This window comes from Ranitomeya imitator, chromosome 1, assembly GCF_032444005.1.
Source record: "Ranitomeya imitator isolate aRanImi1 chromosome 1, aRanImi1.pri, whole genome shotgun sequence".
NCBI classification, from domain to species: domain Eukaryota; kingdom Metazoa; phylum Chordata; class Amphibia; order Anura; family Dendrobatidae; genus Ranitomeya; species Ranitomeya imitator.
The window spans coordinates 1,024,579,793-1,024,593,276 of record NC_091282.1 but is presented as its reverse complement, the minus strand read 5'-3'; the positions used below and the strand labels follow the sequence as shown (position 1 = coordinate 1,024,593,276).

At 48.8% G+C, this 13,484-nt stretch overlaps 1 protein-coding gene across 1 annotated transcript in view; it reads right to left on the bottom strand.

Moving 5' to 3' along the window:
- Positions 1-13,484, bottom strand: part of LOC138656772 (SWI/SNF-related matrix-associated actin-dependent regulator of chromatin subfamily A member 5) — a 77,217-nt gene that overhangs the window by 17,410 nt on the left and 46,323 nt on the right. The window contains exons 12-13 of the mRNA XM_069744009.1: positions 5,100-5,221; positions 4,879-5,031 (exon numbers count right to left, since the gene is read on the bottom strand). Coding sequence (XP_069600110.1) covers positions 4,879-5,031; positions 5,100-5,221 — 275 coding nt within the window. The remainder of the gene's footprint in view (positions 1-4,878; positions 5,032-5,099; positions 5,222-13,484) is intronic.

Genomic DNA, 13,484 nt, shown 5'->3' with positions numbered 1-13,484 from the left:
TGACTTGGGATGAGGACTTCGGGTGCCATATGCCGAGAGCCATAATTTTAAGTTGACCGCTGTATGAGGCCTGGTTTTCCCCGAGCGAAGTTGTAGCTTATTGGTGCCATTTGGGGTTCACACAATTTAGATCTTTTTCACATATTTCACATTTGGGTGACACATTTTGTAAACTATGTAACAGCTCTAAGTAGGAGGAAAAACCAGTGAAAATTATCTGCAGTTGGAAGGTTAACTAATAGACAAAGCTTTTTCTGTCCACATAGCCGTATGAGAGTCTTTATGTGCAGGACGAGTTGGCCTTTTCAATGACACCAAAATATTCCAATTGTGATCGCATCGCACAAAAACTCCAGTACAAGCAAAAAAATAAATAAAATGACAACAATTCACTTCCGCAACATTATTTTTCTGTCAACTGCAGTTTTGCGAAGTGACATTTTTATTGATACAGTTCGGAATTCATCTAATGAAATGTTTTGAGCACTTTTTGTTGTATTTGTGGAGGTGCAGAGACCAAAATACAAAAACTGCATTTCTGTGGCTATGCTCGGCTTTACAGTTTACTGTCAGCATTAATACCTTTATATTTTGATCAGACTGATGGATGCCTCAATATGAAATGTATACGTTTAATACTTTTAAAGAGGGAAAAGGGTGGCAAAACTTCCATGTCTACCGGTAGACTTTTTTTTCTAAGTAAACTGCAATCACTTAATTGCCTTTTCTAGATTATTGTAGTCTACAGTGAATGGCGGTGGGTTCCTGGTTGCCACGACAACCCATCAGTACCCAGCTATCACACTGCAGGGGTAAGGGGTTGGAGGACAGGAGTGTAGGAGATTGGGCCTCTGAAGCCGACTCCTTCAAACCTCTTAAAAAGGTAACCAGTCATGTGAAGAGACACCATTAACCTGCAAATATGCTATGAGTACGTGCTGGCAACTAGCCCCACCCTACCCCCGAAGAAGCTAATCACCTTTATTCCTGGCAGCATTCAGGTTCATTTTGTAAAGATATCAGCAGCGGTAGCCTAACCCCTGGGACTGACTGACAGCCGACCCCAAAGCTGAGCGGCTGTCGGTCGCTGTTACAGGCATTGCTCTCTATACAGAATGATGACACCCAAACACGGCCGGGATGCATATAGTTTATTTCCTCCCACAGTGGGGGTTTAAGTGCCAGCACGGGTAAAATTTAGAACTCTACTAAACTGAGTATTAACCCCATATTTGCAGGTTAATAGCTTTCTTTTAACCCCTTAAGCCTTAAGGGTGGTTTGCACATTAGTGACCAGGCCAATTTTTACAATTCTGACCACTGTCCCTTTATGAGGTTATAACTCTGGAACGCTTCAATGGATCCCGGTGATTCTGACACTGTTTTCTTGTGACATATTGTACTTCATGATAGTGGTAAAATTTCTTTGATATTACCTGCGTTTGTGGAAAAAAAAAACGGAAGTTTGGCGGAAACTTTGAAAAATTTCGCAATTTTCCAACTTTGAATTTTTATGCCCTTAAAATCACAGAGATGTCACAAAATACTTAAGTAACATTTCAAATTTTTATTTTCCCAAGGGTAACCAGAGAAATTGGACCCCAAAAGTTGTTGTCCAATTTTTCCTGAGTACGCCGATACCTCATATTATTGGGGTAAACCCCTGTTTGGGCGCACGGGAAAGCTCGGAAGGGAAGGAGCACTGTTACTTTTTCAACACAGAATTGGCTGCAATTGAGATCGGACGCCATGTCGTGTTTGGAGAGCCCCTGATGTGCCTAAACAGTGGAAACCCCAAAATTATAACTGAAACCCTAATCCAAACACACCCCTAACCCTAATCTCAACGGTAACCCTAACCACACTTCTAACCCAAACACACCCCTAACCCTAATCCCAACCTAGCCACACCCCCAATTCCAACACACCCCCAACCCTAATGGGAAAATAAAAATACATTTTTTTTTTAATTTTACTATTTTTCCCTAACAAAGGGGGCGATGAAAGGGGGGGTGAGGGGGGGTTGATTTACTTTTATGGGGGTTTTTTTTTTTCATGATTGGCAGTTGTCACACACTAAAAGACGCTTTTTATTGCAAAATAGTTTTTCCGTCTCCACATTTTGTGAGCTATAGTTTTTCCACATTTTGGTCCACAGAGTCATGTGAGGTCTTGTTTTTTGCGGGACAAGTTGACGTTTTTATTGGTATCATTTTCGGGCACGTGACATTTTTTGATCACTTTTTAATCTGATTTTTGTGAGGCAGAATGACCAAAAACCAGATATTCATGAATTTCTTTTGTGGGGGGCCTTTATACTGTTTTATGTTTGGTAAAATGGATAAAGCACTTTTATTCTTCGGGTCAGAACGATTACAGCGATACCTCATTTATATCATTTTTTAGGTTTTGGCGCTTTTATACGATAAAAACTATATTATATAAAAATTATTATTTTGGCATCGCTTTATTCTGAGGACTATAACTTATTTTTTTGCTGATGATGCTGTATGGCAGTTCATTTTTTGCGGGACAGGATGACGTTTTCAGCGGTACCATGGTTATTTATATCCGTCTTTTTGATTGCATGTTTTCACTTTTTGTTCGCCGGTATGATAAAGCGTTTTTTGCCTCTTTTTACGGTGTTCACTGAATGGGTTAATTAGTGGGACAGTTTTATAGGTTGGGTTGTTACAGACGCTGAGATACTAAATGTGTGCTTTTATTTTTTTTTATTTAAGGAAATGTATTTATGGAAACAATATATTTTCTTCTCTTTATTTAGGATTTTTTTTTTTTTTTTTAATCACCACATTGTCCCAGGAGGGGACATCACTATATAGTGACAGATCGGTGATCTGACACTCTGCACATCACTGTGTCAGATCAGCGATCTGACATGCAGGGCTGCAGGCTTACCAGCGCTTGCTCTGAGCAGGCGCTTGGTAAGCCACCTCCCTGCAGGACCCGAATGCAGCCCCGCGACCATTTTGGATCAGGGTCTGCAGGGAGGTTACGCTCGGTACAAGGTGAGCACATCGCCTTGTACCGAGGGTCTCAGGGAAGCCTGCAGGGAGCCCCCTCCCTGCGCGATGCTTCCCTATGCCCCTGGAATGCTGCAATCATGTTTTATCGCAGTGTGCCGGGGGTTAATGTGTCGGCACTGCTCCTGGCACATAGTGCCGGATGTCAGCTGCGATAGTCAGCTGACACCCGGCCACGCTCCCCCCCATGAGCGCGGCCGATTGCATATGACGTTAACTATCCCGTCACTGGGAATTAAGTCCCAGGTCACCTCGATGGGATAGAACGTCATATGGGATTAAGGGGTTACATATCGCTGTCACAACTAGCATCGGCTTTAGGCTTTTCACACTTCCGTCTTCCAAATCAGCACAGGATCCGTCAAGACGTTGAAATGACAGATCCTGTGCAGATTGTGGAAAACGTGTGCACTGGGCCCATCTTTCTGACGGACCCGTCGAGCCTATGTGCACCTGTTGTGTATGCGTCTTCGCAGCAGTTTTCCACTGCGAAAATGCACACAACACAAACCAGGTTTTAAAAAAAAAAAAAAACAAACCCTGCAGTATTCTCACCTACTGGCGTTCCCACGCAGTGATGCTCCCGGCAGCTAGCGTTCCTAGTAACACATTGCGACTTCTCACGAGATTTTGCAATGTATTACTAGGAAGTAACGCTAGCTGCCGGGAACATCGGTGACGCTGCGCGATAACACCGGTATGTGAGAATATTGCGATTTTTTTTTTTTTTTTTCATTTTTTTTTAACATTATATCTTGTTATTATTGATGCTGCATAGGCAGCATCAATAGTAAAAAAGAGAAAGAGCGAGCGAGAATTTCCCTGACGGGAAATTCTTCCACGCATGCTCTCTTTGAAAAGGCGGTACCAGTCGCTGGATTCCTGCTTTCCACAGGCAGTGACGCATCCTGCGCCCATAGGCTTCTATTGTAGCCAGTGACGGGCAGTGCAGGATGCGTCGCTGACCGATTTTCCGACGTGCAGAAAAAACGTTCCTCTGAACGTTTTCTCTGCCCGACGGACCGTTTTTTATGCAGGATCCAGTGAAAGACGGATGAAACGGATGGCAATCCGTCACAATCTGTCGCTAATACAAGTCTGAGAAAATGCAGGACCCTGCATTCTCAAAAAAAGACGGATTGTGATGGGAGCTGAAAGATGGAATTGTGAAAGAGGCCTTAATGGTTAAACTGTTGTAATTTGAATCTTGCTTTTGTTTAGATGTCAGCTATAAATGAGTACAGGCAGTAGGATTGATCGAATAGCTTTGGATAAGTCCTTATCTGAATAGCTATAGCGCTTCCCGAATAGCTGCATTGGTTACCTGGCGCGCTCCCGATGAGCAGCTGTTCGGCACCGCAGATGCCTGTGACACGGCTGTGTGGCAGTCAACACACAGGCTCTCCATGCACATGCAACAAGCAGCTGCGGCGCCGAGCAGCTGATCATTGGGAGCGCTCAAAATCAAAACCACCACATCCCCATATCTATTCTGCTTGCTGAAATAATCTGCCAAACTGTGCATGTTCTGTAACAGCTGGCTAGGAGTATAGTTGACTTATTCTATATTCATGAATGGGGAGGAATAGTGATACAAGCACATCATTCACAGTCGACACTCAGAATATGAGTCTGCTAATGGTGGAAGAGTCCTTAGGGCCAACCAACAGATCAGGAATACTAAGGCAATCCAGAAAACATGATCTGCTGGTGGGACTTGAGGAACGAAGGTGGGGGAACACTGGTTTTGAGGACCATCCACTCACACATGAGAATTATTTACTACCACCAAGCCAAAATGAAAAACAGTCTACAATAAATTGGATACACATACCATAGCCTGAAGATCAACTTGGGGGTTCCAGTCAGAATCATATATGATAACAACATCAGCTGTAGCAAGGTTGATTCCAAGTCCTCCAGCACGTGTGCTCAACATAAAAATGAATTTAGAACTACCGGGAGCATTGTAAGCCAAGATAGATTCCTGTGAAATACATACATTAGAGCTCGGTTCTATTATTGTAATATTAGCTGAAACAGACAAATACTCACTTGTCTTTCATCATGTGGCGTTTGTCCATCCAGGCGGCAGTATTCATAATTTCTCCACATGCAATAATCTTCTAAGATATCTAAGACTCTTGTCATTTGGCTGAATATCAGCACACGAGAACCTAGCATGAAAGAAATTAACCCATTATAATGTAAACTGTGCCATATGTAATGAGTCTAACTTTTTAGCTCTGCAAAGAGTGAAAAAAAAAAAAAAATGAGAACATTAAAACATAAAAGTGATCAATGTGAATCATAACTAATATCCCACAGAGGTCTGGAGGTGGAATGATGCTCAAAATCAAAGTGGAAAAATGAAGTTACAGGCTGATCCAACTTCAGTGGAAATGCCTCAAGACAAAGAAATTATGTTCAGTTGTGTGTGTTGCCTCCATGTGCCTGTATGACCTCCATACAATGCCTGGGCATGCTCCTGATGAGGCTGCGGATGGTCTCCTGAGGGATCTCCTCCCAGACCTGGACTAAAGCATCCGCCAAATCCTGGACAAAGGCTGAGGTACCGGTCCTGCTGCTGGATTGTTGCCCTCCTATGGCCCCCTCCACATCTCCTGGTCTACTGGCCTGTATCCTGATAGCGCCTCCAGCCTCTGGACACTACGCTGACAGACACAGCAAACCTTCTTGCCACAGCTCGCATTGATGTGCCATCCTGGATGAGCTGCACTACCTGAGCCACTTATGTGGGTTGTAGAGTCAGTCTCATGATACCACGAGTGTGAAAGCACAACCAACATTCAAAAGTGACCAAAACATCAGTCAGAAAGCATTGGTACTGAGATGTGGTCTGTGGCCCCACACCTGCAGAACCACTCCTTCATTGAGTGTCTTGATAATTGCCAACAATTTCTATCAGTTGTCGATTAAACTTGCAGAACAGCATGTGAAATTGATTGTCAAACAGTGTTGCATTTTAAGTGGACAGTTTGATTTTACAGATGTTTGATTTACTTAGAGTTATATTCTGTTTACGTGCTCACTTTATTTTATTGAAAATATATATATATATATATATATATATATATATATATATATATATATATATATATATATATATATATATATATATATATCTATCTATCACAGACCAAAAGTTTGGACACCTTCTCATTTAAAGGTTTTTTTATATTTTCATGACTATGAAAATTATACATTCACACTGAAGGCATCAAAACTATGAATTAACACATGTGGAATTATATACCTAAAAAAGTGTGATACCACTGAAAATATGTCTTATATTCTAGGTTCTTCAAAGTAGCCACCTTTTGCTTTGATGACTGCTTTGCACACTCTTGGCATTCTCTTGATGAGCTTTAAGAGGTAGTCACTGGGAATGATCTTTCAACAATCTTGAAGGAGTTCCCAGAGATGCTTAGCACTTGTTGGCCCTTTTGCCTTCATTCTGCGGTCCAGCTCCCCTTAAACCATCTCGCTTGGGTTCTGGTCTGGTGACTGCGGAGGCCAGGTCATCTGGCGTAGCACCCCATCACTCTCCTTCTTGGTCAAATAGCCCTTACACCGCCTGGAGGTGTGTTTGGGGTCATTGTCCTGTTGAAAAATAAATGATGGTCCAACTAAACGCAAACCGGATGGAATAGCATGCCACTACAAGATGCTGTGGTAGCCATGCTGGTTCAGTATGCCTTCAATTTTGAATAAATCCCCAACAGTGTCACCAGCAAAGCCCCCCCCCCCCACACCATCACACCTCCTCCTCCTCCATGCTTCACGGTGGGAACCAGACATGTAGAGTCCATCCGTTCACCTTTTCTGCGTCGCACAAAGACACGGTGGTTGGAACCAAAGATCTCAAATTTGGACTCATCAGACCAAAGCGCAGATTTCCACTGTTCTAATGTCCATTCCTTGTGTTCTTTAGCCCAAACAAGTCTCTTCTGCTTGTTACCTGTCCGTAACAGTGGTTTCCTAGCAGCTATTTTACCATGAAGGCCTGCTGCACAAAGTCTCCTCTTAACAATTGTTGTAGAGATGGGTCTGCTGCTAGAACTCTGTGGCATTGACCTGGTCTCTAATCTGAGCTGCTGTTAACCTGCGATTTCTGAGGCTGGTGATTCGGATAAACTTATCCTCAGAAGCAGAGGTGACTTGTTCTTCCTTTCCTGGAGCGGTCCTCATGTGAGACAGTTTCTTTGTAGCGCTTGATGGTTTTTGCAACTGCACTTTGGGACACTTTCAAAGTTTTCCCAATTTTTAGGGCTGACTGACCTTCATTTCTTAAAGTAATGATGGCCACTCGTTTTTCTTTACTTAGCTGCTTTTTTCTTGCCATAATACAAATTCTAACAGTCTATTCAGTAGGACTATCAGCTGTGTATCCACCAGACTTCTGCACAACACAACTGATGGTCCCAACCCTATTTATAAGGCAAGAATTCCCACTTATTAAAACCTGACAGGGCACACCTGTGAAGTGAAAACCATTCCCGGTGACTACCTCTTGAAGGTCATCAAGAGAATGCCAAGAGTGTGCAAAGCAATCAAAGCAAAAGGTGGCTACTTTGAAGAACCTAGAATATAAGACATAATTTCAGTTGTTTCACACTTTTGTTAAGTATATAATTCCACATGTGTTAATTCATAGTTTTGATGCCTTTAGTGTGGATGTACAATTTTCATAGTTATGAAAATACAGAACAGGATTTTTGGTTGCTTACCGTAAAATCTGTTTCTTGAAGCCTCCATTGGGGGACACAGGAACCATGGGTGTATGCTGCTGCCACTAGGAGGCTGACACTATGCAAATAAAAAAGTTAGCTCCTCCTCTGCAGTGTACACCCCACCGACTGGCATTATACTCTTCAGTTAGTGAGAAAGCAGTAGGAGATAATGAAACAAGGTTGAAAAACCATAACCACAAACTTGAGAACTGTAACGTGAGAACAGTCATAGAACAGATAACAACAGAAAACATTGGGAGGGAGCTGTGTCCCCCAATGGAGGCTTCAAGAAACAGATTTTACGGTAAGCAACCAAAAATCCTGTTTTCTTTATCGCCTCTCATTGGGGGACACAGGAACCATGGGACGTCCCAAAGCAGTCCCAAGGGCGGGAAAACAGACTTCCATCAGGTCAGAGGACTCACCACTGCCGCCTGCAGGATCCTTCTGCCTAGGCTGGCGTCCGCCGATGCGTAGGTATGGACCTTGTAAAATTTGGCGAACGTGTGGATGGAAGACCAAGTTGCCGCTTTGCAAAGCTGTAGGGCGGAAGCCCTGTGGTGCACCGCCCAGGAGGCGCCGACTGCCCGGGTAGAGTGAGCCTTAATCCCAGGAGGGGGCACTCTGTTCTTGACCCGGTAAGCCTCCAAAATTGCCGTTCTGATCCAGCGAGCAATAGTCGCTTTAGAAGCCGGCTGGCCTCTGCGCGTGCCATCAGGAATGACGAAAAATGAATCCGTCTTCCGGAAAGAGGATGTTCTATCCAGATAAATCCTCACTGCCCTGACTAGGTCCAGCTTGTTCAACGATCGCTCCAGAGGATGAGTCGGAGCTGGACAAAAGGAAGGTAGAACGATGTCCTCGTTGAAACCACCTTAGGAAGAAAAGAAGGTGGAGGTCGGAAGACCACCTTGTCCTGGTGAATAACCAAAAACGGAGGGCGGCAAGACAGTGCCGCCAGCTCGGAAACGCGGCGAATGGACGTGATGGCCACAAGAAAGGCCACCTTCCAAGATAAAACTGATAGAGGAATCTCCCTAAGAGGTTCAAAGGGAGAAACCTTCAAAACGTCCAGTACCAGGTTTAGGTCCCATGCCTCCACAGGGGCCCTGTACGGCGGGACGGCGTGGGCTACCCCCTGAAAGAAGGTCTTAATCTGTGGCCGAGAGGCCAAGGTCTTCTGAAAGAGGATGGAAAGCGCAGAGACCTGACCCTTCAGGGAACTAAGAGCCAGGCCCGAATCCAGTCCTGCCTGAAGGAAGGCCAAAAGAGAAGGCAGGGAAAAAACCATAGGCGGCACGCGGTTGGACTCGCACCAACGGAAGTAGGCCTTCCAGGTGCGGTAGTAGATCCTGGAAGACGAAGGCTTCCGAGCCTGAATCATGGTGTGAATCACCCGGTCCGAAAGGCCGGACGCTCTTAGAACCGCGGTCTCAACAGCCACGCCGTTAAACTGAGCGACCGAGAATTCGGGTGGCAGATCGGACCCTGGGACAGCAGATCGGGCCTGTCTGGAAGGCACCAGGGAGCGTCCGCGAGAAGGTTGACGAGCTCCGCGAACCAAGCTCTCCTGGGCCAATCCGGGGCGATCAGGATGACCGGCACCCCTTCCGCTTTGATCTTCTTCAACAGTTTGGGAAGTAATGGAAGGGGTGGGAACAGATAGGGCAGCTCGAACTGTGACCAAGGAATGGCCAGAGCATCGACGCCCACTGCGAGAGGATCGCGTGACCTGGAGACGAATTGTGGAACCTTCCTGTTGATCCGAGACGCCGTGAGATCCACATCCGGAGTTCCCCATCGAAGACAAATCTGATGGAAGACCTCCGGATGCAGGGACCATTCCCCTGCCGCGAGACCCTCGCGGCTGAGGAAGTCGGCGGCCCAGTTTTCTACGCCGGGGATATGCACCGCGGATATCACCGGAACCGTTGCCTCTGCCCAAAGGAGGATCTTGGACACCTCGGCAAGGGCCAAGGAGCTCCGAGTCCCCCCCTGATGGTTGACATATGCCAGAGCCGTGGCATTGTCCGTCTGGATCCGGACTGGAAGGCCCCTGAGGATCCTTTCCCAATGGCGGAGGGACAGAAAGATGGCCCGAATTTCGAGGACGTTGATCGGCAGCGCGGACTCCTGCAGCGACCAACGGCCCTGAACCGTCAGGTGGCGAAAAACCGCACCCCAGCCGATCAGGCTGGCATCCGTTGTCACCACCTGCCAGTGAACCGGAAGGAAGGACCTGCCCTGGGAGATGAGAGGAGACGTCAGCCACCAGTTGAGAGACCGCTTGACCCGAAAGGAGAGTCTGATCGGCCGATCCAGGGAGAAGACCGACCTGTCCCACTGAGACAGAATGGCTTGCTGAAGGGGTCGAGAATGGAATTGGGCGAAGGGAATCGCTTCCAAGGTAGCTACCATCCTCCCCAGAACCTTCATGGCCGATCGGAGGGAGGGAGGCCGAGGACCCTGGAGCAAGAGAATGTCCCGACAAAGGGTGGATCTCTTGTCCTTGGGAAGGAAGACTCTGGACTGACGAGTGTCGAAGAGCATGCCCAGAAAGATGATGCGCTGAGAAGGAATAAGGCAGGACTTCTTCCGGTTGACCAGCCATCCGAAACGGGATAAGGTGTCGAGAACAATGGACAAGCTTTCGTGGGCCTGAGCAAAGGACGGAGCCTTGATGAGGATGTCGTCGAGGTATGGAAACAGAACCAAGCCTCTGACTCTCAAAATGGCCATCAGCGCCGCCATGATTTTCGTGAACACCCTTGGCGCGATTGCGAGACCGAACGGCAGGGCGACGAACTGAAAATGATCTTGTTGCACTGCGAAGCGCAGGAAACGGTGATGTCCGGGAAATATTGGAACATGTAGGTAGGCGTCCTGGATATCTATAGAGCATAGAAATTCCTGAGCCTCCATGGAAGCAATTACTGAACGAAGGGATTCCATCCTGAAGTGTCTCAGGCGAACCCTCCTGTTCAACAATTTGAGGTCCAGAATGGGACGAACCTTGCCGTCTTTTTTCGGTACCACAAAGAGGTTCGAGTAGAAACCCGTGTACCGTTCCTTTTCTGGGACGGGAATGATTACCCCGGATTTGAGCAGAGAAGCGATGGCTGCGAAGAAGCCCGGAACCAAAGCGGGATCTTTTGGAGGACGAGATTGGAAGAAACGATCTCTGGGTCGGGAGGCGAACTCTATTTTGTATCCCGAAGACACAACTTCCCTGACCCATGCATCCTCTACTGCGGAAATCCAGACGTCCCTGAAACGGAGAAGACGGCCCCCCAACCTGGGAGTTGGGCTGGAGTCTTGCCGAGAGTCATGCGGAAGTGGATCTTCCAGTCCTGGGCCTGGACGATCTACCCTGGGAATAGCGAGGACGCCAGGACGGAGTGGGCCTGAAGGACACCGCCTTCTTCTCTTGACGTGCCTGTGGCCTCTGTTGCTGCTGGGAAAAGGAGTTTGACGCAGCGAAGCGACGAAAAGGCCGGAACGAGCGAAACTGCCGTCTAGGAGGAGGGCGACGAGGTTTAGCCTGGGGGAGAAGGGAACTTGTGCCCCCAGTGGCGTCCTTAATGATCTGGTCCAGCTGGGAACCAAAGAGACGAGAGCCCTGGAAGGGCAGACTAGTGAGGGACTTTTTGGAGGACAAGTCCGCCTGCCAGGCCTTGAGCCAAACGGTCCGGCGGATGGCAACGGCATTGCTGGAAGCCTGAGCCGCACAAGAGGCGACATCCAGGGAGGCGGAAACCAGGTATTCACCAGCGTGGGAAATCTGGTTGGCAAGTTCCGCTAATTGCGCGGAGGAGCCCCGTCCAGGATACCTCGCCGCATATCCTTGGCCCATTTTGAGATGGATTTTGAGGCCCAAGTGGAAGCAAAGGCCGGGCATAGCGCTGCTGAAGCCGCTTCGAAGGCAGATTTTGCGAAGGATTCTATAACTCTGTCGTTAGAATCCTTCAGAGACGCTCCGCCGGACAGTGGGAGCACCGTGTTGGTGGACAGCCTGGACACAGGTGGATCCACCGAGGGAGAGACCGTCCAATTGGCGGTAAGATCTGGTGAAAAAGGATATAACACCCCCAGGCGTTTTCCCCTCTGAAAACGTCTGGTCGGATTCTCTCTCTCTCTGGCCAGGATTTCCTCGAATTCAGGATGAGGGGCAAAAAATTTTGAAGGTGGTTTGGCCCGTCTAAACGAAACCGCCTAATCTGCGGGTTCCGTAGAGGGATCCTTAATGCCACAGGTTTGGTTTATAGCCCGAATGAGGTTCTGGACCGACTCACTCATGGTGGCGATTTGGCTAGGATCCAACTCCGACATCTCCTCTGAGGGCGCATCAGATAAAGCCTCGCCTGACTCAGGGGAGGAGGAACGGTGCGACACCAACCGCGGGGGAGGGCCGTGCGGCGAGATGGAACGCGAAGAGGACTCAGACCGACGTTCCTGTCTGGACCTTTTGTGGCTAATCAAGGAGGGCTCGGGCGGCGGTTCCTGCGACCCGCTGGCCACTGCAGGGGTCTGCAGGGGTAACCGATCCAGCGCGGACACCAGGGTTTGAGACACCCGTGTTAAATCGGCCACCGATTGTGACAGAGAAGCGGCCCAGCCTGGGATGGGGGGGATCACTCTCGGGCGGAACAGCCGGGGGATCCTGGGCGGTGGGAGCAATCGGGTTGCTGCAGGACTGACACAGCGGGGAGGACTGACCTGAGGGAAGTTTGCTGTTACAGGACGAACATGCAAAGTACGTGACTAAGGTAGTAGATGAAGAAGTAGGGGGGCGAGAGCGGCCCCCTTTAGAGGAAGACATTTTGAGGGACCCTGAAGATGCCAGTTGGTTAGGGGACAGTGGGCAGAGGGGGGTGTCAGACTGCAGTGCAGCTACTCACGGACCCGGTCCTGGAAGATGTCCCACTTGTCCTTGGTGGAGAAATCCCCTGGTGCCGAGCTCACAGAAGATGCGGGCGAAGGAGCGTGGCGCGCTGCGTGAGGCACTGCAAGGGCTGCTGCTGTGGTGTGAAGCGATGCTCACACCAGACGAGTGTCCCACGAGGAAGGGGGCGGAGCTAGACGCAGAGGCGCCGGTTGGCAGGTCATAGTATGTCGGGCGGGAAAAAGCCCGCCCGCAGAAGCGGAAGTGACAGATCCGAAGACCGGAAGTAGGCCCCGGCTGAAGCCGGGGCCTAAATTAGGAACCGGCGGCCGGGAAACGAGCCGCGGCGCCGGTATAGAGCGCCGGAGCTATGCGCCGCGACGGGAGGCTGGCGGCACAGGCGCCGCAGCCTGCTAGGCTGCGCCGCTGAAGGGCGCCGCAGATCCACCTCCTGCGGCGCCGGAGCAGTGCGCCGCGACGGGAGGCTGGCGGCACAGACGCCGCAGCCTGCCAGGCTGCGCCGCTGAAGGGCGCCGCAGATCCACCTCCTGCGGCGCCGGAGCAATGCGCTGCAGCGATAAGCAGCGCGATAGACTGCAGGGCTGCTGCGCCGAGGACTGTGCCCAGTGAAAAACCGCAGCGCTGATAGTGCGCCGCGGAAAGGAGCGAACAGCAGCCAAAAGCTGCCAAGAAAGAAGGTGCTGGTCACGGGTGAGAGCGCTGCGGCCAGAAAAGGGCCCCGCGCTGGAGCAGAAGGCCCTTGCAGAATGGGGAAAATGCTGGAACTCCAGGAACCGATAAAAT